General features: G+C 38.3%; 2 protein-coding genes and 1 long non-coding RNA gene across 4 annotated transcripts in view; 1 reads left to right on the forward strand and 2 right to left on the reverse strand.

The window, feature by feature from the left end:
- Positions 1 to 16,708, reverse strand: nox5 (NADPH oxidase, EF-hand calcium binding domain 5). 2 transcript variants are annotated; one of them, XM_015045274.1, is made up of 17 exons: positions 16,001 to 16,708; positions 13,681 to 13,815; positions 12,661 to 12,811; positions 11,596 to 11,806; positions 11,294 to 11,531; positions 10,002 to 10,155; positions 9,047 to 9,219; positions 7,844 to 8,026; positions 7,168 to 7,300; positions 6,835 to 6,977; positions 6,095 to 6,286; positions 5,537 to 5,581; positions 4,533 to 4,657; positions 4,093 to 4,177; positions 3,902 to 4,001; positions 2,543 to 2,709; positions 1 to 833 (listed from the first exon to the last, which is right to left on the reverse strand). In XM_015045274.1, exons 2-17 carry the CDS (start codon positions 13,798 to 13,800, stop codon positions 702 to 704), a joined length of 2,352 nt encoding a protein of 783 aa, XP_014900760.1. In that variant the 5' UTR covers positions 13,801 to 13,815; positions 16,001 to 16,708; the 3' UTR covers positions 1 to 701. The 2 variants fall into 2 exon arrangements, with proteins under 2 accessions (XP_014900760.1, XP_014900761.1); XM_015045275.1 differs by lacking the exon at positions 16,001 to 16,708 and having other exon boundaries at positions 6,158 to 6,286; positions 13,681 to 13,890.
- Positions 13,822 to 16,898, forward strand: LOC106955224 (uncharacterized). Its single transcript, XR_001426527.1, has 2 exons — positions 13,822 to 13,909; positions 15,975 to 16,898. It is a non-coding gene; the product is annotated as an uncharacterized LOC106955224 (long non-coding RNA).
- The window catches only part of rpgrip1l (RPGRIP1 like), a 26,385-nt gene continuing 18,346 nt past the window's right edge, over positions 16,805 to 24,843 (reverse strand). The window contains exons 17-26 of the mRNA XM_015045272.1: positions 24,267 to 24,600; positions 23,486 to 23,763; positions 23,304 to 23,402; positions 22,821 to 22,889; positions 22,604 to 22,742; positions 21,511 to 21,599; positions 20,378 to 20,564; positions 19,568 to 19,652; positions 18,139 to 18,275; positions 16,805 to 17,486 (exon numbers count right to left, since the gene is read on the reverse strand). Coding sequence (XP_014900758.1) covers positions 17,383 to 17,486; positions 18,139 to 18,275; positions 19,568 to 19,652; positions 20,378 to 20,564; positions 21,511 to 21,599; positions 22,604 to 22,742; positions 22,821 to 22,889; positions 23,304 to 23,402; positions 23,486 to 23,763; positions 24,267 to 24,600 — 1,521 coding nt within the window. The 3' untranslated portion in view covers positions 16,805 to 17,382. The remainder of the gene's footprint in view (positions 17,487 to 18,138; positions 18,276 to 19,567; positions 19,653 to 20,377; positions 20,565 to 21,510; positions 21,600 to 22,603; positions 22,743 to 22,820; positions 22,890 to 23,303; positions 23,403 to 23,485; positions 23,764 to 24,266; positions 24,601 to 24,843) is intronic.

The raw sequence follows: 24,843 nt of genomic DNA on the forward strand, positions 1-24,843 counted from the left end.
ACAAAAAAAGTTTATTTTAACTAACATACATATGGATAGATCCAAGTCAATTCCAATAATTAGATTAGCGTTAAAAGTTACTTTATTTTAGTAATACAATTCATAAGATATACACTCAAACTATTTGTGGATTACAAAAAATATGCTATGGACTTTCAAAATGAGGGTGAGTCACCACAGATCATTGCTCAAAATCATTGCTCAAAAAGCTGTTCTTTACTGTGCTATTTCAAACATAGAGGTAGAAAGTTGAGTGGAAAGAAAAAGTGTGGAAGATAGTGTGTTGTAGGCAGCTTACTAGAATGACAGCTTTGCAAGGAATTAGACAAGGCATTATACCAGAAAAAGAAATGCTTAAAGTAGACTGAATCAATGTGTGTAATTTATCCATTTATTGAATTTAACAAAGACTAGCTGTAACAAATGACTGACTCTGAGATTTATGGTTCATGTTTTTTTTAAATAGAAAAGAAATACATTTTAATTCCAACAATTATGACTTATATTTTGAGATACAAATAGAGACATTCCATTTACAGTAAGCATCATAACCGAATCCCTACATTAAATCTAACTAAAACGTAACTCTGAGTCTAAATAAGTCTTAAATTTTTAGTGGGACTGCAGTTTGCTTCCTTTAGCTGGTGTTCTGTCAGGTTTTGTCCTCATAGAAATATAAAACCAAATCAACAGAGACATCCTCAGAAATTTTCCTTATAGAAGTTGAAGCCGAAGTGTTCGCACTGAGCTTTGATGACTTTAGCCAGAGCTGGAGCGCCGCAGTAAAACACATGAACTTTTCCTTTGTTTTCCTCGGACAGTTTTTGGAAAACCTGACAAACGGAAACACAAACAACAGAAGACCATATGAAGGTTTGTTCACTTTCCCCGCAGCAAAATTCAAGAATTTTACAAGGTAAGTTTTCAATCTTTTCCAGCACCACACCTTGGAGATAAATGTACACTACAAATGAACTAAGAAGACAGTTTCAATATGACATCATATTTTACTGTTACTTATAACAGTAAAATAGTATTCCATAGCAGGGACAAATTGAACTGAGATGTAACAAAATTTTATGTTTTGAAAACTCTCACACACTACAATGGAGTATTAGAGTATTAAAAAAAATTATGAGTATAAAGTCAAAATTGCAAGTAATATTATTATGAGAATAAAGTCGAAATAATATCAGAATACAGTTGTAGTATTGCAGGAATATTATGACTTTCTTCGTGACCAGGTTGGACTGAATTAAGAAATGGTTCTTGGATGAACCGCTCAAACAAGGCACTTAAAGGAGACATATTGTGCAAAATCCACATTGTGAACTTTGTATACTTCCATTTTGTAAAAACAATGTATCTGCTTATAAAAAACACCCATCTATCTTTTAGCAATAAGTTCATGTTTTTTGGTGTCTGGAAAATGAGCCGTTTTAAAAACCTCCTGACCACAACAAAATCAACAAGGGCTGGGCGTGGCCCCTCACCTAGTAATGCCCAGCCCGTTACCTGTTAACACAAGCGGAGCTCCAGCAGTTTTGGTCAGCTGGTTTTACCGCTGTATAATGGCTGCTGGAAAAGACAAGTGTTTTGTTGTTTTTCAAACATTCTGTGAATGAAAACAACAGATTTTTTTTAACAGATAAAACTGGATTGCTGGCTAAGATTATTATAGTTAAACTAACAGAAACTGAAACTGAGAAAACATTTTTGTTAACTGGAATACATGAAAACGGTAATTAATGGGAAAAACTATAACTAACTAGAACTCTATCATGTGTTTATAAACTAAAATATACTAAAATTATAGATATAATTTTATTTGTTTTCGTGTAATGACTCTACTTATTAGCCTTTCGAACTGATGTGAAATGGATTTTTTTCTTCCTACGCAGGCAGTTTACGTCAGCTGTCAGCAAATCATTCTCTATATTTCATCTGCCGGCACTAATGGTATTCCGCAAGACGGAAACAGCAAAAGTTGGAAAAAACACCAGTCACAATAATTTAATACATTTTTGTTAATGGCATTTCCTAATAAGTATTCATTATCCAACTGATGTGTACATGATCACAATACAATAGTTTGACCTCTTTGAATTCTGCACCTAAATATTAACCAAAGGATGAAAAAACTACTACAACTACTAATAAAAAGTAAGCAATATTTAACTAATAATATCTAATAAATATTTGCATATTTACTCAAAGATAACTAAAATGAATTGAATTTGACAATCAAAGTCACAATGAAGTAAAGGTAATTCTGGTTCTTCAGGGTCAAACTGAAACTTTTGGATGCATCGCTTCTCTGACGCACCTGAACAAAACGCTGAACTTCCTGCCTGGATTGTCAGCAACTTTTACAAAGGCTTGGTCATTAACCATTTATTTGATCCAGAAGAAGTGAATCTAAAAGCTGCAGAACAGTGGAATGGCTGCCAGGAACAAAACCTTTCATTTTTGGTTGTGATGTCAGACATAAACTAATAATTTGATTAATGTGAATCATCATCATCCTCAGATGGATTCTCACCTTCTCCCATTTGGGTCGGCCTGGCTGAGTTCTGGTCCTCAGGCCTGTGATGGAGTCTTTCTCCTCTTTCTTGGCCAGAAGGTCGAGCGCCATCTGCAGGCCGATGGCCTTCATGTCGTTCTTGCTGAGCGCTGAGGTCATGTACATGTGCATCTCCAGGAACTGACCTGGCAAACAGCAGCTGTGTTAATAAACCCGACTTCACCTGAGGAGATGAGACTCATAACAAAACGATGCAACAATATGGACATTTATGAGTCAATGAAACCTGAGCTGGTGCTGTGAAATTAGACCAATATAACAAATTATCAGTTAAAACAAATTATCATCACTTATTTCAGATTTATTATGAAATATGGTGTAGATAAGAATGCAAGGTATCAGTTCATCTAAAGCTGCCTGATCTTATCACTAACGTTTAATCAATAAGCTGCTATTCTCTTAAAAACTTGAGTTTACGCGTTTTTGTTAAGAGAGATGATTGTCTTTCCACAACATAAAGGGCTGTTTTTTGTTCTTTTTTAGAATATGCTGAATTTAAAAAACCCACTAAATTTGATCATATTTTTTGTCAGCTGTATTAACACTGACTGAATAAACAGAAAACTGTGATTTTCTCACATTAATAAACTTAGACATATTTGTAAAATATAGCAAAACAGGAACCTGTTATACATATTGGTGAATAGAAAAATTAAAAAATTAAAATAAAATATATGAAACACTTATTTCCCCAATGAACAGAAATATTCATACAGAACTGTGGTTGGCCTTGAAGGAATGTTAAATCCTTAATTATTGGCATCGTGTTTTTTCCATCATGTTACATCTTTTCTCTATCATCTACTCCATTTTTCTATCATCATATTCTAACCTTCGGAACACGTCAGTAGTTTTTAATTGAGAAGTTGACCCTTCGTTGCAGCTCGGCTGAATAAGTGCTATTAAAGTGACAAATAGCGCTAATTCAGCCGAAATAAACATTCAAGGAACTTCTTGAATGTTTATATTTCTAAACAGAATTACATAAAGTGCTTTTTTTTTAATATCCCAAACCGGACTCTATTTGGACCGTCTCTCTTTCACGTTCTGGTATGGCCGCCATCTTTGTTCCTAACGGCTGCGCTTAAGGATGACCATCGACGCCCTCTGCTGGATGGCGGCCAAACTACAAGACTAAAAGACGTAAATGGACTGAAACTAATTTTAATTTATTAGATCTTTAATCGACAATTAATTGTAAGCTTTTTAATTGTTTTCATAACATGATAACATCTGGATCCATTCTTTCTTCAGCCCTACAGTTTAGTTCTCAACCAGCTCATCTTTTTGTGACCAGCTACAGTTTTTTACTCTCACCCTCTGGCTCCCCGTCGGCTTGCTCCATCTCCAGCTTGGTCAGCAAACTAACAAACCATTCAAAGGACTTCTGGTCTCTATTGATCCAGATGAAGTCGACCTGCAGAGTGGAAGCAGACGGAAACACGTCCGCCACATCAGATCGGACATGTTAATGTCTCAGGACAGACTGCAGGATGACGTGTTCTTACTTTACGCAGCCTCATGTCGCTATCTTTAACGTTTTCACACCCTGTGGAGCTACAGTTGGGATAGGTGTGCTTTCTCATGCGATACCTGAGGTAGAACAACAACCGGGTTAGAGTCAGGATGGAGGCTCTCATTAACATCAGAGCAGACAGGAAGCCCTGCCTAGAGGAAATGTGGTAACTCCGCTCTGAATCTGGATTCAATGTTCATTATAGGAGATGATGAAGATCATCAAGCGGACCTTTGAGCAGCTTTAGAGGTCAGGTTGAAAGAGATGTAATGGAAAAGTGGAGGCGAGTAAAAACTTCAGTGGAAGAAAGAGAGAGTGGATGGATGGCTGGATGGTAAAATGGTTTAATTAGTAGCTCCGTGTGCTTTCTACCAGTGTAACCAGTATAACCAGAGGACAGGGGATGGACTGAGTGTTTGAAGGTTTTCTCACCGGTACATGATGCTTTGCAGGATGGAGGCGAAAGGTGTGATTCCTATTCCTGCTCCGATTAGCACGGCGTGTTCCGAGGCGAAGATCTGCCGGGTCGGAGTTCCGTACGGTCCGTCTACGTAACACTGACGCATAAAACAGACACACTCAGAACTCAGGATGCACTGATACACTTTCTTCACATCTGATACCGATATCTGAGGTTTGGCATCGGCCGATGGCTTGAAATGCTTATTTTTTTCAAACAGACATAAATGCACTGAATTACCAATTTATTTGATAACTCTTAAATACACCAACAGCTTCACAAGCTTGGTCAAACATGTAAAAACCTTAATTTGTTCAGTCAGTGCAATTATGAGAAGAACAGCCAATGTAAAATAAATAACAAGGACACTAAAACTGATGAAAACAATCTTATTTACTTTGGTCAAACTTAAAATTAAACTGCAACAAATCTTCCTTCAAATGGTTCAGAAAGTGTAATAAGGAATTTTAAATGTAAGGTAAAATAAATAAATAAAGCACGGTGTCACGCAGAACACAGAGCATAGAATTAGACTGAATAGATCTGCTCTTACAGATCGGGAACATTGTCACTGATACTCAATCTAGAATTTTTCTCAGTATCAAGATCGATAAAGATACCAATATCGTATCGGTGCATCTGTACTCAGAATCATCTGCCCTGGCAGATACTCTTTTTGTGATGTTTCAACATCACTGGATCTTATTAACACTGCACAGTTATTCAGCCGTTTGTGTTTCTCTATCATATAAAATACTAATAAAACATATTGGAGTCTCTGGTTGTAATGAAACAGAATTTAAATGAGCTGCAGCAGTTTGGCATAACTGTGTAAACCATCTAAACACCAAACAGAAGCATCATAAAGCAGAGATAGGGAGGAATATTTTCTGTAGGTTTACATCCATCTTCACACTTTGAATCGACATGAACAGTGCAGAGGTTGGTTGATTTACCAGAGTTATCAGATTGGTACCTTTATGTTGCAGAATCTGTGATTCTCACCAGACTTGGCAGAAACCTGCAGGTAAAACAAGGAGCAGAGGATCAGACCTGAGAGTTAAAATGTCTAAATAAACTAGACAGGATTTTGTTTTACAGTTTACACTGCAGCAAAACAATTCACTGTACAGATTCATTGCAGATTATTATGCTGTAATGTAAACATGTTTGTAGGATGATGATGGATGGATGGATGTCAGCTGATACTAATAAACCAAATAATTTTTTCACTTGTTTACATTTAAACTTTAGGTGAAATCAGATTTTAATCAATTTTTAATCAGAACTATGGGTGTGTTTCTTTAGCGGCTCAGATCTGAGATCTTCTCTGAACAGCGATGCTGCACTCAGCTTATTTTCTGACAGAGGGATGCTTTTAAACGAGGAACCATTTTAAAAGGCTGCAGTGTTTCAGTGTGTAATTTTGGTTGCTAGAGGCACAACAAACATAAAACCCTCCAGCATAATGTCTCCTCTCCTTCGGATCTGTCTCGGAACCAGTACTGTTATCCAGCCAATCAGCAGCTCTGACCTCTCTGAGTGGTGGGACTTCTCCTCTCTCTGTGAGCCCAGACTTCTCTGGAGGAAACTCCACCTGAGTCTCTGGGTCCGAAGCTGATCCAGACTGCGACCCATTCTGCCGGAACATCGTCAGCTTGATGGTGTCATCCTGGTTCGAAGCCACGGCTTTCTGTGACTCTGAGGAGAGGAACATCTGGTTCTTCTGAGGAGCACAGAGGTCAGTGATAAATACTCTGTTTCAGTTATTGTCCAGTTTAATTCAAATAAAATTCAAAAATACTTTATTATCCCAAAGGGAAAGCAAATGTTGTTATAACTCATTTAATTAAGGAGTTATTGTAGAATAACAACAATTTGGTCTCAATTGCTTCTAAAACAGCACAGCAATTTAAAAAAAACATCTAGCTGTTGTTTACTTGTTTCAAAAACTTCCATAACATCACAAATCAGCAGGCACTGTCAAACCCAGCAGAGTTCCACCCATAACCTAGCAAACCAAAGTGAGCTCCAGCTCCTTTGGTCAGCTGGTTTACTGCTGTATGTGCCGTACAATGGCTGCTGGAAAAGACAGGTGTTTTGTTGTTGACTTATCAAACAGAAACCACTTGCTGCATTCTTGTTGGTTGTGCAGAAGGCTCTACTTCTGCTTTTCAAAGATGTACTGCGTAAATTTTTTCCCAGCTGGGAAGTTGGAATTTCCCAGTTCTGGGTACAACTGGAACCACCTGCAGAGCGTCCAGATGTTCCTACCTGCTGCCGCTTCTCCTGGCGCTGCTTTCTCAGGCTGGTGGCCAGCCACTTGGGACAAACCGACTGGCTCTCCGGCTGCCTGAAGTATTCGTACAGCCGGTTGGTCCACTGGCCCATGGAGCGCACATGTAGCCACATGGTGTCTGCAGCTCAGAGGTCATGAACAGACAATGATAAAACTGTACATTTATTTGATGTATTTGGTGACAAAATTCAAACAAATTTCAAAATTGTGAATGTGACCTGCTGAGAATTTAAACTTCAGAAAAGTTTGACTTCCTGAAAGGATTTAGGTGAATTTTAATGAGAAAGGGGGTGAATGTCTGTTCACACCTGGCTGCTCGGGGGCGCTGCTGATGGTGAACGGGTGCCACTCGTACTTGGCGATCACAGGGATGTTGATGTAGATGTAGTCTCCAGGTTTAAACTGGAAGAACTGGGGACGCCTGATCACCAGGTGAGTCACCTGTTTAATTCAGCAACAGAGAGCATACAGGGAAATGCAAGAAGACATGGGTTTAAACACGATCAGTTTGATCTCTGCTACTTAACATATGCAAATTATATTATATTGTTAAGCAAAAACAGATTTATGTGGTTAACATTTACTATGTATTTAAAATTAACCAAAGATATCAGAACTTGTTAAATTACAAATTATGTTTGTGCTATTAAAAAAACAGGACGAAAAAAGATTTTTAAAAAAGGGAAAAAGGGAACATGGGAAAGAAGAAACAAAAAGGAAAAACTGGAAAGTAGAAAGATGAAAGAAAAATGGATAAAAAGAACAGAAAAATGAAATTCAGAAAAAAGGGAAAAAGGAAGGGGAAAAATGTGAATAAGAGGAAAAGCACACCTAAAAAAATGACTGCTGTATTTGGTATACTTCACTATTGCATGTGCAGATAAAAAAAATTCAAAAATTTCAGGATTTTAAAATAAAAAGTCTTATTTTTGTTGCCTGCGATCACTTCAGGAAACCACTGGAGTGGATGTTTGTTTTGTGCACCTTGGACGGCAGCAGGTTGACTTCTACGATGTAAAGGCCTCCGATACGAGACACGGCGATTCCCACGATCTTCTCCAGCAGGAAGACGAAGCCTGGAACCACAAACCACTTCCAGAAGTTTGCACAATGAATAATGAGGAGGATCCAGACCCATATGTAGGACAGGTGAGTCCAATAGAACACCTGGAAGAGACACAACAGATAGAGATTAGAAAAGTACAAAGATAATCAGCTGTTGAAAGAGTCATGAAGCAAACTAGTTTTTCTGAGCTGTTGCTTCCTGGAGTCTGTTGAAGTTTTAAATATTACCCAATAGGGGTGGGCATTTACAGGAAAATGTTATTGTCTACCATTTATTGTGATAAATTTCTTATCATAATATTTTGATTTATCAAAAAACTGTCTATTTTCTGGATTGTTATTTTTATTATTTTTTTTCATTGTTCAAAAAAGATGAATCAATAAATTTGAAAATATGATTCAATGCAGCCACTGTGAGCAGTTCAGTGATACTAATCACATTCATCTGTGTGACTTGGGTTCAGATGAAGGGTACTACAATTAATGAGAATATTTTATCGTTAATAATAGGGGTGCACCAATTAATCTTTGCTCATTTCCTTTATTTTGGGAGATTGGTGATCGCCCAAAACTGACAAGTGAAACTGATCTTATCCCCCAATCTTATCTAACTTGGCAAAGGTCTAAAAATCAATCTCTGTCCTCTTCTGCTCTCCCGTGAGAGAGGTTTGACTGACAGGCCAGACCACCAGGTCATGTCTGCATGTTTGCAGTTAACAATAGACAGCCCACTGTTACCAACTCAGCAACGTTTTTGGCCATGGTGAGTGTAAAGTGCCAGTTGGAATCCATGAAGTTTACCAGAAATTGCATAAACAACCATCCTCCACTGTGGAACAAGATGGATGATAATGTTAATTAAATATTTGGAAGTATGACAATCACAAACTGAACGGCTAAAACTCACAAAAACTACAGACAGACGAAGAAAGTCAATGTCATGAGTCACAACATTTTTCTTCTGTTTGCTGACTGGCTCGGTAAAAAAAAAAATAAAAAAAAAATCTACTGGAGGGAATCCTTGTAAACGGGAGAAAGCCCAACCTGTTTGTGAAGCGAGATTTTAATCGACCGAGCGGAATAGGATTTCAAAGGCCAGGCTAAGTTTTTACAGATTCAGACCTCGAAGTGTCCGCTGCGACGGACGAAGGTGCTGGAGCAGAACACCATGAGGCAGATCAGCAGCTGTAGGATGACCCCGGTCAGCGACGCCGTCCCTTTCACCCAGCCGATCCCCGGCCTGGTGGTCAACAGGTACTCCCACAGACTGAACCCCCCGCTTTGCGACTTCCGGGCTGAGATACACGGCGTCAGAACAACAGGTATAATTAGCTTCTTGTAAAAACAGTTTCTGCAGGTTTTACCAACTCAAATTTAACATTTTAAAACGTTTAAAAATAGTTATGAGTATAATTTGAGATCTATATTTCCACTGAAATGTACGAATTTTGTCCAGTAAACTGGCGAAAGATTTTAACTTATCCGTGATAAACGCAAATAAGCTAACAAGCTAGCTACCTAGATAGTTAGCAAGGGTCAGTTAACTAGCAGTCAGTTAACGGTCGCCTCAACTCACAATCACAACATAAAAACACAATGAATATGCCTGAATGCCACTCAAACTTTAAAATGAATAATAAAATAATGAGAATAAAGTAAGAAAATAAAAAAATAATAATGTCATAATATTATGAAAATAATATTTTATTATTTTATTTAACGTTGTACGAGAATAGTCAAGTAGAGAATAAAGTCGCAAAATTACGACTTTATTCTCGAAGCATTACGACTTTATTTTGGTAATACTACAACCTTATTTTCAATCTATGACTTTATTCTCATGTTTTTACGACTTGTATAATTATTACTTTATTCTTGTATTATTTCGACAAACAGTCAAAATTTAAGATCCGTGATTAACATGTTAAAAGGCAACTTACTTTTAAGAAATCAATTTAAAACCCCTAAAGCCTTAATTTAGATACATAGATTTTAGACTTTATACAACATCTTAAGGATGCAAGGAAACCCTGAAAAAACTCATTATTGGTCAGCAGGTCATATTTATGCTGAGTACCAAAGTTGATGATGTGTGCCGCTGTGTGCACTAGTGTGAAGAAGAGGATGGCGTAGCCGACGATCTGATGCAGCAGGATGTTCTGGTCCAGAGGAAGGATTCTGACGACCCAGGTGGCCCGGAGCCACGTCAGACAGCGGCGCAGCATCAACACCTGGAAACACACAAACGCAAACTAGGAAAACTGATTCAGATGAGCTGGAGGCTCATTAAACCTAAACCTAGACAGACCTACTTGGTGTGTGTTTTGTGGAAATTCGATGCAATCGTTCTATTAGATAGATCACTAAAATGTACTTTTAGGTATAAAAAAATATTAGTTAGTTCTTCACTATTTCAGCCATGTTATTAGGAGCCATTGTGGAATGTCCAAAGAGCCACTGGAGGCTTAGGAGCCACAGGTTCCAGACCCCTGATGACCAGGTAAAGAAAAACAAATCGCTTTTTCTAAGAAAGGAGATTAAGGTCATTGAAAAAAATCTGACTTTAATCACAGAATCCTGACATTTCTCAGAATAAAAACTATTTATAAACCATCAGGCAAATCTAGTCGTAAAATCTACCAAGTAAATCTGAGATGGGCTTTCAGTGTGGATAAAGTGCAGGTTTACAAATCCTGTAACAAGGAAGAAAAGATTTTGTGATTATTTTTCATATACAAGCAACATATCTGACATGCACCTAAGAATATTTGGCTATTTATTTGGATTTTGATATATATTGACACTGAATAAGAATTTGGGGTCTAAAGTCATAATTCTGAGACTAAAAGTTATAATTATGAAAGAAAAAGTCACAATTTGGAGAGAAAAAAAATGTCAAAATTCTGAGCGGAATAGTAAGTAAAATATCTGAATTTTGAAGAAAAAAAATAGAATTCTGATTTAAAAAGTCTGAATTTTGAGGAAAAAGTCAAAATTCTAATAAGAAATTTCAGAAGTGAGGAAAAAAATAATTCTAAGAAAAAGAGAATTCTGGGGTTAAAGACAGAATTCTAGAGGAAAAAATTCACAATTAAAAAAACATTCTCAGAATTCTGAGGAAAATTTCTGAATTCTAAGACTAAATCAGAATTCTGAAGAATTATATTATTAAGGTCAAGATTCAGAGTAAAAATCAGCATTTAATTCATTTTTTTAGTGGCTCTAATCGTCTTCCATTCTCCATTTTCTGCCATCTGAAACAGTCATTTCAGCTGTTGACCTACCGTAACAGCCTTAGCAGAAATAATGTCAGTATTTGTTATATTTAAGTAGAAAAGGTGCTAGCTGGTGACGATATTTCTGCCATACCATCACAAAGGTGCAGTTGAAGTTCAGACACTGGCCACAGCCCTTGGCCAGCATGAACCAGCCGCCACCTTTGCGGTGGTACAACATGGCGGCGACGAAGAGCATCAGGTTGAGCAGAACGTAGCCGCACAGGAACAGAAGCTTCCGGCTGTTGTTCTGCCAGTAGGCCCGGGTCAGGTACCGGGGCGTCTGAGGCTTCTTCTGCTCCTGATCCGGCGGTTTCAGCCAGTTAGCGGCGCTGTGGACGACAGCTGTTAACACCCGTCTTTATGACATCACAGAGCGGAAAACAACGCGCTCACCTGATGGTCAGATTCTCCATCACCTCCGGAAAGTTCTCCAGCTCAGCTTTCAGTTCTTCGAAGGTGATGGAGCCACTGCTGTCTTTGTCGGCGGACTCGAACAGAACCAGTGTCAGGTCGTCCAGTTTCTCTTCTGGCAGAGAGATGGCGCTCTCCTGCAGACATGACTTCAGAACCGTTCTCAGCTCGTCTGGGTCGATGGAACCGCTGCCTGTTAGCACGAAACAAACACAACATTTTACATTTCTGCCAAGAAACTCAGAAAATTTCTGGAAAAAACAAGGACATTTATGAACTCCAAAAGTTAACAATTTGCAAGAAAAAATGGGAAATTTTGATATTAAACTCAGACATTTTCTAGAAAAAATAAGAACATGTATGAGCTTGAAAAGTCAAAACTTTGCAAGAGAAACGTTTACATTTTGAGATTTATCTTAGAAATTTTCCTGAAAAATAAGGACATTTCTGAGCCTGAATAGTCAAAAAATTAGCAAACATAAAATCAAGTCAGACATTTTCTACAAAAAATAAGGACATTTCTGAGTTCCGAAAGTTGAAAATTTCTGATAAAAAAAAAATTGTGAGATTAACCTCAAAATTTTTCTAGAAAAAAGTTATAGGTTTCTGAGCTCGAAAAGTAGAAATATTTACAAGAAAAACATTTAAATTTTGAGATTAATAATAGAAATTTTCTAGAAAAAAACAGGTAAATTACTGAACTTTGAAAACTGAAAATTTGCAAGAAAAAAATTATAAATCTTAGAAATGTGCAAGAAAAAAAATAAGGACATTTTTGAGCTCGAAAAGGAAAAATTGTGAGAAAAATTTTTAAATTTTAAGATTTCTCAGAAATGTAGAAAGACATGAAAATTTTAGATTTTCAAAAGTTGGCTGTTTTTGGCTTTTCAAAGTCAGAAATTCCCATGTTCTAGAACATATCTGAGATAAATCTAAACGTTTTTGGCTAAAATTTACACCTCCTGTATTAATATCTACAAAGGCCTTAATGCGCCGTCATACATCTCTTCCCTGCCTCCACTGTTTACGGTGATAGTGCGAACACACCGTCGACGTCGTAGACCTGGAACAGGAAGCGCAGCTTGTCAGTCTCGTCGCCGTGGATGAGGAGGTTCAGAGCTTTGAGCAGCTCGTCCAGACTGATGGATCCGCTGCCATCCGAGTCGAACAGAGCAAAGAAACGCTCGGCAAAGAAAGACTGGAAACAAGTAAAATATATTCAGAACAAACTGTAAAAACACAAGACTTCCTGGAAATGATCATAAAGCAGCATTAATATGAAAAACCTTCAACAGCAGCATGAGTTTGGTTGTGTGCTCCCTGCAGACAACGGAAATATCTACCCTTTGATGTGCAAACCGTACAGGTGGAGATCAAACTGTGGGCATAAACATAGTTTGAACTGAAATGTTTCTGAATATTTCTCAGGATCAGAATCTGACATCAAACTTTCTGTGAGAAAGTTAGAAAAAAAATCATTAAAGAAGCAGTATTATGTATTTTCCAGCCACATAGTGCCATTTTACAGCACAATCAAGTAACTATGGTACCTTCAATCGTTTTAAAAATTCTACACATATCAAATATGACTTAATATGACTCTGCTATGTGAGGCAAAAAGAAGCTTGAAAGCTGAAGCTCTGAGGAGGAGCTGCATCTCGAAGGCGGAGCTGGGTTCGACCAAGTGTTTTGCACAGCTGAAAGGTTACCATGGAGATTAAAGGAATTTTTTGAGAAGCATAGTTGAGCTATGCACGTTCCTGTCGTAGCCAAAAGGCGTAGAAACTATTCTGGGTTCAGCTTTAAATTTTAATATATGGAAACCAGATATTTTTATGGAAAAAGAACAAGAACAAACATTCAAAATAGCAGCTTCTTCATTTCAATGCCCAACAACTTGCACAATTAATTTTTACAGGGAAAGAAACAAATAGTGGATTTAAATCTTGTATTTTCAGTGTTTTTGTGCCTCTACACCCTGATTACCTTATCTGGTAGAAGACCACCCTGTCTTTTTGCCCTTTGGTAAAATCAGGTTTTGTTATAAGACTTCTGGCTGTTTCTTACCTCTTTGACTTTGAGTGCAGTTTTAAACTCATCGATGTCGATTTCTTTGTCGTCTCCAGCGATGGTCTCAAACTGTTTGGTTACCCACTCCAGCCAGCGGGAATCTTCATCCACACTCATGATTAAAACCCTTCACTGTAGAGAAAGGTTGGGACGCCCACCACACACTTTTTCAGGGTCAGGTCACACAGGAACAACGTTTCTGCCTAATTTGTTACTAAAAAAATAGGTGGGTATATTTTTTAAGTGCTTGGGCTTTTTTTAAGAAGCAGTTGAGACCCAATTATTATTATTCAACAGTAACTTATTAAATTTGTTACAATAATAATATAAATAAAAATATTTTTATAAAATATTTTTGAATTGCATTTTAATTTAAACTGGATAAAAGTGTAAAAAGAAACAAAACCACAAAAAAAAACAAAAAAAACGTGTTTTTTGCATCATAGGGCCCCTTTAAGGATTTTTACTTTCAGCCTCTGTTTTTGACATTTTATTCTCAGTTTTAAATTTGGCGTATTTTTAAAGTTTTTGTTTTGTCTCTCATGGCTTTTTTTATTGGGCAGAAAGTGTATGGAAAACATGTCAGCACTCCTGACTGATAATTTTTTTACCATTGATGGTTTGAAAGTTACCACAAGATAATTTTTTCAAATCCATGTAGGGTCAAATATATACATATCAGTTATAAAGCTGCGCCTAAAACAAACGCTTTTTGCTCCAAAATCAATGACACAATGCAGGCGATTTTCAGCACCACTCAGTCATGATCATCCACCAGGAGTTGCTTTGGGAAACTGTGTTAAAACTCCCTGTTTGAATTCTTTGAAAGAAAAATGTTTCAATTTAAATCTCACACCATTCATCTGTTCATCTCATGTCCTACTCGATACATTTTCTTCTTTTCTCCATTAACAGTCCAGCCGTTTGATAGTGATCTTGTTCTGCACCTAGCAGCTGCTTCATCATAGCAACTCAGGGTTCTGTCTACAGCTGAACATATTCCGACTTATCAATAATCAATACTCCGAATTTGGGATGCAAAGTTGATTGATCTTATCGTCAACATGTTATTAAACTTTTAATAACCCTGCTCTAACAAGCAGCTCGGCTGAATTAGCCGAGCATCAAACTTCACTTAAGCAGCTTGTCGAGTGTTTATATTTCTAAACCGAACCGCATGAAGTGCATTTTGCATCAAACACCGGACTCAGTTTGGGCCGTTTCTTTTTCGTGTTCTGGTCTGGCCGCCATCTTTATTTCTGTATCGATCAACTGGCTCCGTTTAAGGATGACCAGCGGCGCCCTCTGCTGGACGGGGGCCAAACTACAACACTAAAAGGTAGTCTGAACGGAAGTTAATCGATTGGAACTAATTTTAAATTAATAAACCAGCAATCGACAGTTAATCGTGGATTGGTTGATTGTTTGAGTCACTACTCCAAACTGTTCTCAGAGACGATCTGCTGCTGCGGTTCGCTCAGCCTTCAGCACCAGCTGATCGTCCTTCGATTCCACACCAAAGAGCAGGCAGTTGTCATGGCAACATCAGCTCAGACAACACCGCCGCCATTGACACCAGAACCAGGAACGCTGTCTTTATTTCCTAAAAAACCTCCGATCAATACGGCTGATTATGTTTACTGATGATAGTTTGGTTTGCTTTGGGAAAGAGAAATCCTGTTGAATTTATTATTTAATCAGAGATTTGATTCACAGTCCTTCAGATATTAACATAAATTTAAATTTTCTGTATTAAAACATTAATTTTTTTTATTTCTTCCAGCTTTGCAACAGCTCCAATTAGAAAAATAAACCTTGGAAGATGTTTGGAGAAACGTTTAAAAGGAGGAAAATAAAACAAAAAATATTTCTGACATTTTTTTAGGATAACTAGGGAATTAGAAATGTTTAATCTGAGGATTTAAGAGCAGAAAAACCATAAAGGATAAATAATGACATTATGGTAATACTAACTTTTAATTAGTCTGCAAACTTCACTGAATGCAGATTTAACTGAAAATGACAAAAAAAAAAATTGTGATGAGAAGTTGGAGATCACAAACAGTTCTTCCAGAGCTACAGAGAAATCCACAGTAGATCTAGCAGAACATTTTCTTCAGTTACTCTTTCCAAGAACTTTGTAGTGTAAATTTTATTCTGGACCAAATCCACCAGAACTGTACTACAACTATTCAACTCTTTATCTGTATTTTATTTCTTGCTATTGAGTCTTTTATTTATTTAAGTAGTACCTTTTGCAGTGAAAGCAACTGAATCTGCTCTATTCTCAGAGGAAAACTTCTCAGGTCAGTTTTACCTGCTACAGTGGAAGTGGCTCCGTCCGGCTCGGGTTCTGCTGCTGCTCCAGATCTCCTCCGTCTGGTTCTGCTTCTCCTGCTGCTGTTCTGAGGCGAGTCAGCTGCAGCCGACATCCTGCCGCCCGCTGAGCCGCCGCTGCCTGACACACACACACACACACACACACACACACACGTGTGCACGCAGCCTAATCTGCAACTCTCCCTTTCTACAGAGGAAAAGAAAACCGCTGCTCCACTAAACTTTCCTACAGCTTTGTAAAACAATCCCCAAAAAACTGTTCACTGATTAAATTATTTCATTAAAACTGATTGCTGGACAGTAAATCAATAAAAATATAAATTGTGATAGTCATGTGATCAATATGTCTCACAATATATAGAATATTCAACTCTATATATTGAATATTCTGACTGAATATTAAATCTATGCAATATTCACTGAACTCTGATCCAGAACCAAAAGCATTCTGGGAGATGTAGGCTGGGTTGGTGACATCAACTAACACACTTGCTCCTTGGTTGCCTAGCAACAACAGTTGCCTAGCCTGGAATCCATCCATGGACACAGTTTCCCTCAGCGTGGAGGGAAACTGTGTAAACGAGGAAAGTTCACATCGCCAGTTCGACTATATTTCAGATCTTTAAAACAAATAAAATATTAATTATTGATATCAACTGATATGAAACGATTTTCTGACAATATACTCCAGTCTTACTTTAACACGGTTTTTAAAACTTGTGTTTTGTCTTGAAATAAAGAAAATCAAATTTCAAAAAGAACATTTTCCAGGACAGACATGTTTGGACTCTGAAGAAACGTTTATTAGAAGGATCTACGTTCAAAATAATTTAAGGCACAGAGTGAGACTGTTTGCCAAGTCTGGTATAAAAACATGAAATCAAGTGAGGCATTGTTTTGCTTGTTTCTCGTCATCGGAAGTGAAACTGTAAAACATTCAGGTGTTTTCTCACCTGTCGGCGCTGCAGGAGGAACCACCAGAGGCTGAGCTGCCAGAGGAGCTGCTCCAACCTGCAGCTTCTGCAGATAATCTGAGTCCAAGCAGCCCACAGACTGCAGAAAATGCAGAACGCCATGTTAGACATTATCCTGTCTGTCCTGACTTTGTCTGATTAGCAGTTAGAGATCTGAAGATGGAAAACGGATCAGAGATTCTAACAAATTAAGAAATTATCTTTTTTACAGAGAGCTTCCTGTCAGCTGAGGCTCTGGAGCTGAAAGAATCACTCTGATTGATTCCCACTGCGCAGTTCAAAGTCTCTCCTGAAGGTTTAAAAACCAGGACGCTTTACTCTCCATTTATCCTGATGGACCAACAGAACAGCGACCAGAATCCTCCTGAAATCAAGAGCTGCAGCTTCAGTCCAGGTCCTGGTCCTCCATGATGGCCCGCATAGCCTGGAATCCCTCCATGGACACGGTCAGCTGTCCCACCACCTGGCTGCTGTCCTCCACGTCCAACACTGCAGAGACACAGAGACATGGAGATAATGGGCAGCAGAGGGGAGATACATCTGCAGAAATAAGCAAAGAGACTGACAGAGCTGCAGATTTTGGAGCAAAACACAAAAAGTACAGGAAGAAGAATTATTTATTGGTGAAAAAAGATCTGCAATCTTCTTCAAATCTTTAAAATATTTATTAAAGCAGGCATCTGACTATAAAAATGTGCAGATCTTTGAGTTATGTTGCTTTCCAGTAAACCTGGGAAGTGGGAACAGAGCTGGGTTTGACATCAGACCAATGTTCTAATTAACAAGTCAGAATTTCAACATGGCGGCGCCCATAAATGTTGTTTTCAAAACAGACATCATTTATACTTTACTTTCCACAAGCTAACATAATTTTCAATTTGTTCAGTTTAGAGCTGCAGGCGCTACATGTAACGCTGATTTTAGATGAAATCTTACATGTGTGACTTCCTGTAAAAATAAACATGTTTCTGCCACGTTACTGCCGCTGAGGCGAAGAGCGGCCATATTGAAACACAAAGTCCACCTTACAAATCGTAACTGGTAGATCTTAATGACGGAGCTGAATCAGATGATCCTTTTACTCTCTCTGCGTGTGTGTGTGTGTGTGTGTGTGTGTGTGTGTGTGTGTGTGTGTGCTCACCGCTCAGGCTGGCCTCCATCATGTCCGCCCGTTTCTCCAGGATCTCTGGGATCCTCAGGTAGGCCACGCCCACATCCTCACATTCCCTCTCCTGCTCCTCTTCCTCTGGCGGCTCGCTCACCACCGTGAACCGGATTCTGTTGGCAGACACATCATCATCATCATCATCATCATCAAACTTATTCACGTGCGATTTTCGTATTTAATGAAAACACAACAATTGCAAAGTTTTGTTTTTTTGACATTAACGGAATATAAACAAAGTTTTGCTCACATGTGTAACAGAAACGCAGCGAGTGACACAAACATTTGTCCCTCTTTCTGAAATGTGGGATTGGTTTAAAATCTAGTCGAAAATCACAAACAGTTGTCTCGAGAAATTCAGTATAGCATCAGATGGAACAGTGTATGAGCTGAAATTTTCATACATTTAACTATTGGATGAAGGTATAAAATCTAATTCCATGCTAAAACTAGAAACTGATCAAACTGAGGCTCTCATGATAATGTTTTTAAACATTTAAATTTAAATATCAATCTCTTTGACAAAGCAGCTTCCTCAGAGCCTGCAGGTTTGCTGATTTTTCTTTTGTTTCGTTGGCAGACTAACAGCTGGCTCTGGTTTCCTTCCTTCATATCTGATCTCCAGATCCTGCTGGAGGAAAATGCTGCCACATCAAGGAATCATGTTTTATTCACTCAACCAAGAAGGAAAGTCAGAGATTAACGGAACACTGAAACACTCCCAGACCAATCTGATGCATAAAAACAGGAACATTCCTGGAAAAACACAATGAATATGGAGTTGAACCTGTTTAAACTCAAAGCTCCTCCCAACAGACTTAAAACCAATAAATGTTCACTTCCCTGAAGACATTTACACTATTATTATATTCTGTCATAAAAAAACAACACAATAAAGGTATTTCATTCTAAAGACATTCCATGTAATCTGATTAGAGACAGAAGAGTTGGGTAGTCATCTTGATGTCACTTCCTGTCTCACCGTTTTCATCTCCTGACCTCCAAGGTTTTAAAAGTTTTGGGTTTTTCATTACAGTGTAGTTCTATTTTATTGTGACCTTTTTATTTATCCAATTCATTTAGTTTTAATTAGTTTTTAGAGTGGGTTTGCTAGTTATTATTAGCTACATATCATATAGTTTTAGTGTAGTTTTTATTAGTTGCAGTAGTAGTTTTAGTTTTTTCATACTTTGGTTAAAAGGTCAAAGTCTTGTGATTATGTTTACATCAAATGGGTAATGAATACTGAACAGAAGTTTTATAAACGCACAGTATTGTTCCAGTTAGTTGTAGTTTTTCCCCCCTTTAATTACTGTTTTTATTTATTTTTAGTTAATGGAAATGTTTTCTCTATTCCAGTTCTTGTTATTTATTAGTTTTAGTTAAATATAATAATATTTCTGACCTCTCCATTTGAGCGTTTCGGCCCTGCAGGACTTCCTTCAGCAGCCGTCGTCTCGCTGCGTTGTTCTCTGCGTCTACAGGAATCACTACGGAAACACAAACAAGCCAACAAACAAATGTTACAAACAGACAAACGATTAGCATAACGGGATTTCTTCTGGGATTGTAATTATGCTCTCAAACTGTGAAACATGTTGGCTTTATCTGTTTTTGTAAAATTATGTAAATTTAAACGACTTTAACTGCTGGTTATCAGTACAAACTATTCTTTTTTTGAAAGTAAAACAAAATCTCTTTGGTTTTGTGCACATTCAAGTATGCAGAGCTGCAAATTTCAACCAAAACAAACAGATTTTGATAAAGTTCAGATGAATCAGAGTCTGTTTTAGTCAGAGGTGGCAGAGTTGCCAAAAATCAGATTCAAGTAAGAGTAGAACTACTTCAATATAATTTTAAGTAAAAGTAAAAAGTAGCCATTGAATAAATTACTGACGTTTGAGTAAAAAAGTATTTGGTAAAAAGTCTACTCAAGTACTGAGTAACTGTCATTTAATATTTAAAAATTACACCATCAGATGGGCCAAAATATAAAGTTAATTTTTAATTTTGGCCCAAAAAAATCTGATTTGACAAAAAGTTGGATTGGGTCACTTCAGGTTGCAGTGTGAACATAGACTTAGATCCATTTTCTATCTTTAACAGAACAAACTTCCTGTTTAAATTCAGCTTCAGAAACTGGAATTTGTCTCAAAACGAAAACTGAAACTCAAGAGTCCCTGAACAGAACCAGCACGATCCAGGAGTTACAGACCTTTGCTGTAGTTGAAGTTGATGCTGCGGCCCAGCGGCGGTTTGGGTAGCGACAGCGGCGTCTCCTCGGTGGGCAGATCCAGGAAGTTGTACTCCACAAACAGACGCACCACGGTGTCGTCCCGCGCCAGCCGGGACTCGGGTGTCAGGCTGAGAGAAACCACCTCCACCCGGACACGCTCACACAGCTGAAAACCAAACAGCGTTTCACTGAATCAGGTTAATGAAGCTGCAGCTGGATTTAAAAACTAACTTTATGGTTCAGTTCACAAAGTCACAGACTGAAGCTGTTATGTGTAAAATATGTTTTTCTTTAACATTCGTCATGAAAGTTATCAGTGAAACAAATTAGACTTCAGTTACTGAATTAAAAAGCTGGAGTTCATGTTAGTTCAGTGTTTTAAAATGTTAGAAAATACAATAAAATGTAACAATAAAACATCCTTAATCCTTTAAATTACAAATCTGAATTTTAATGCTCAGTTGGAAATTAAAATGCAAAAATATACTGTGTGTGACATTTTTAAAAATAATTAATAAAACATGTAGTAGTGAAACAGTAATATTTAAGCAATTGTAGGTCCAAAATGTTAAAAAACATATCGGTACTAACATCAGCATTGGCCAATATTAGTCATTTTTAATATATCGGTATCGGCACGATAAATAAAACTGGGCCAATATTAACAATCAGTGTCTATGTCCATATTGTTGCCGTCTGTTTCTGGTAGTTTTTTTCCCCAAAAAGTGTCAGAACAGTAGAAAATTACATATAATATCTGTACATATCAGTTATCAGCCTTAATAGAAATATTGATATTGGGCCAAATGTTCATATCCATATTTTGGATAATTGCTTTAACAAATGAGGCAAAAGGTTTGAGCTACTTGTGTTTTTTTCTGGCTGGAAACATTTTTTAATCTAGGCTCAGCGTGTTTGTCCATGCTGAGATTAATCATTTACAATAAAATTAAAACGCAAACAGCGTCATCTTTCCACATCTTTTATTGTAAAATTCTGACATTTGCTTCCTGAAAAAAAGGACAGAACAAAATATTAAAAAGGCTGCAGATGGATCTCAGGCCACATTTTGGACGCCCTTAGTTAAATGACATCATGTGGCGTTCACTGACCTTCCTCCGTGTTGCCTGTCCCTGAACGATGCAGTCGTCGCTGTCGGACGCTCCCTGAGGTTCTGCAGCAGCTGGAGCTTCCTCCACATCTGGAACAAGTCAAAACAACAAAAAACTAAACTTTTATGTCTGCTTTAAATTTATTCTGAGGAAATATCAGGGAAATAAAGTTAATGTGCCCATCAGATGATGCGGGACTTCACCAACTAAATTCAAGACTTTTTAAGACCATTATAAATAAACTTTAAGACCCGCATCATGAGAGAAATTTCTAAAAGAAAATCAGATATCTTATATATAAGTGCCAAGATTTTGTGCACATAATTCACATAGCATTGTAGGGGTTACCAGTCCAAGTTAGACGGGAATATCTGTGAATATTTGTCTAACTTGGACTGATATTTTTTAGATACAAATTTTCAAGTAAAAAAAGGAAACCTTGGGGAAAAAATGGTCAAAATTATGTGCAAATTACAAGTATAAAGTGATTTAGTGTGGGAATTAATAAATGATTCTCTACTGCCACCGGTTCTTCACAGTTGCTAAAAAGAGCTGATGAAACTGTTACAAGTAACTGCCTTCCTCAGTAAGTTAGTTTTGTTTCAGTTCAGGTGTACTGAGATATTTGCACTAGAAACTAAACAAAAATGCTTGGTAAGCTTTTGTGTTTCTGTATTATAAGTCGGAATATCTTTTTTTATTTACATGGTAAAGCATCAAACTTGCTGGATTTTATTCGCTCTGTAAGACGAAGCCCTTGAATTCATCTCAGACTGATGCTCCATCGCTGCAATTTCTGGATGTCAATTTCTTTTAATTTATTTGGAAATTATGATAAATAAAAAGCTAAATGAACCCTGTTAAGTTTTAAGTGGCATACTGCACATGTGTGAGATGTAAGGTTGTGGGAGGCGGGGTTAGAGCTGTAGTTTTTTCACTCCGTTGTGTGAGGAGCCCGGGAGCGCATGTTGTTAACTGTTAATGGCGACCATTAACAATGCTAACATCAGCAGTGTGATGATTGAGTCAACAAACCCATCCTGAAATATGGAAAATATTCATTCAGTCTGCTTTTAATGATCAACATTCCAACCTTCGATGATTTCCTCGGAGATGTCGGAGTCGTCAGAGTAGGGCTGCGCGCCCTGAACCAGCTGCCCTTCGGAAACATGAGACTCTTCCTCCTCGTCATCGCCTTCCTCTGCTGTCCTGTGAGGAGCTTTGGGCGCCACCTGTGGAGACAAACGGGTCAGGGTGAGGACGAGTCATTCACAAGAGTCACTGTTAGAATAACTCATGTTTGAGTTTACCTGAACTTCAGGTGAAAACGTCGTCTTCAGTTTCTCTGGAACACTTTCTGCTGAGCTCCACTTATTAAACTGTGAAAGAAACATAAAAACCATTTTTATACACAGAACATAAAAGACGAAGGCCTGAAGCATCATGAAGAGTAAAGAACATCCGTCTCTCTGCTCAGTATCAAATCTGGACAACACTACGCTTGGCCTGTTTTTGATTTACTGGTCGAGGTGCTAAAGCTCACAAAGAGCGATGGGAGCATTGTGATGAAGAAAATGTGGCTTAATCGATATCGTCAACTGAATATCAGGCAATAAAGGTGACCTATTGCGCTTCCTTAAACAGGTTAGGACAGGTCTAGGTTCTAACATGTTGATTACATGTTTGTATAGATAATGAAATTTTAGTTTGCTCAGAGTTGTTTTAGGGTCTCCTGCCACTTTAAATCCAAGTAAGTTGCTATTGGCTACGCCCCCCCAACCCACGGATCTCACCTTTTCTTCTTCAGGTGTCACATCAACAAACGTGACCCGTTTGGCCCCTGATCCGTCCCGCTCCAGCGTTTTCTGTCCTCTGATTGTGGGAAGTACCACCTAATGTTAAAACAGACGACAACATCTTTCAGTCTTCTGCAGATTGATTGTGAACTCAAAGATGCCAAAGGTGAAGTTCTGACCTTAGAAACAGCTGCAGAGTCAGAGCTCCTAAACTTTTCCATCTCCTCCTCCAGCATCTCTTCAACATCTTCCCGCCATCCGTCTTTCTTCTCCGCCTCAACGTTCACCTGTTCCTGATGAGGATCGACCGGTTCTCCAGCATGATGCTCTGGGAACAGTCTGTGCTCTTCAGCAGCTCTGGTGATCCCCACAGAGGGACTGTAGGCGGACTTCCACCTCAGCGTTACGTCCAAGCTGCCGGCGGGTTTTCCAGAAGGATCAGCAAGTTCAAACATACCTGGAAAAACCCCACACCAAACTGAGCAGCAACAACAAGCAGCGTTGGTTCACTTCAACCACAGAAAAAATTAAAACATTTAGCACCATTTCATTCAAATTAAGGATTTATTGAGTTAAAACAAGCTCCTGCATATTTCTGAAAAGGTACTTATTTCAAGTGTAATAAGATGTTTGCACAAGAAACTGAACCAAAAATACTTGCTAAGATTTTGTGTGTTTGCAGTGTGAAATCTAGTATAGCTTCATAATTTTTACATACTTGAACATTGGATATACTATTCATACTACAGCTTTATATTTGATAAAATGTTTGGAAAACAAGCATTTGTTAAAAAAGAATATACAAATATTTTCAGGCTGCCCCAAACATAAATCGGGGCCCTGCTCTACTGGCCCAGTAAGCCTTTCTAAAGTCTGGCCCAGTAACTCTGAGTAACTCCACTCAGGATTATTTAAGTGTTTTATTTACCTGAATTCCAGTAAATCCCTCATAAATCTCACCTGAGATCTCCTGACCTCGGGTCAGGGACAGCAGCGGCACTCGGGTTTTCCCCAGGTAGGCGTCCAGCTGCTCCTCTTTGTAGTCGAACACGTAGAACTGGAGCCCCTCCGTCTTCAGGAACCGGTCCAGGACGTCGTCCATCAGGACGGAGTAGGACTTGAGGTCATTGAACTCCGGCTCGCCGCTGTCGTCCACGGTGGCCGTCGGATAATCGGGGAAGTTGAAGAACTTGTAGACGACGTAGGGACTTGGAGAGCCGGAGCTCCTGGACCAAAGGCCTCGGCACCGCTGGACGTAGATTAGGAGTTCGTTCCTGCTGGCGCCGGTCCGTGGCTGTGTTAGGAAAATAAAAGAAAGGAGAAAAAATACAGAAAATTACCGAATGAACTATAACAGCTGGATAGCTGGATGGATGGATGGATGGATGGATGGATGGATGGATGGATGGATGGATGGATGGATGGATGGATGGATGGATGTATGTTCTGATGGATGGATGGATGGATGGATGGATGGATGGATGGATGGATGGATGTTCTGATTTATGGATGGATGGATGGATGTTCTGATGGATGG

This window comes from Poecilia latipinna, unplaced genomic scaffold (genome assembly GCF_001443285.1).
Source record: "Poecilia latipinna isolate Pla-1442-1.1 unplaced genomic scaffold, P_latipinna-1.0 Scaffold718, whole genome shotgun sequence".
NCBI lineage: Eukaryota > Metazoa > Chordata > Actinopteri > Cyprinodontiformes > Poeciliidae > Poecilia > Poecilia latipinna.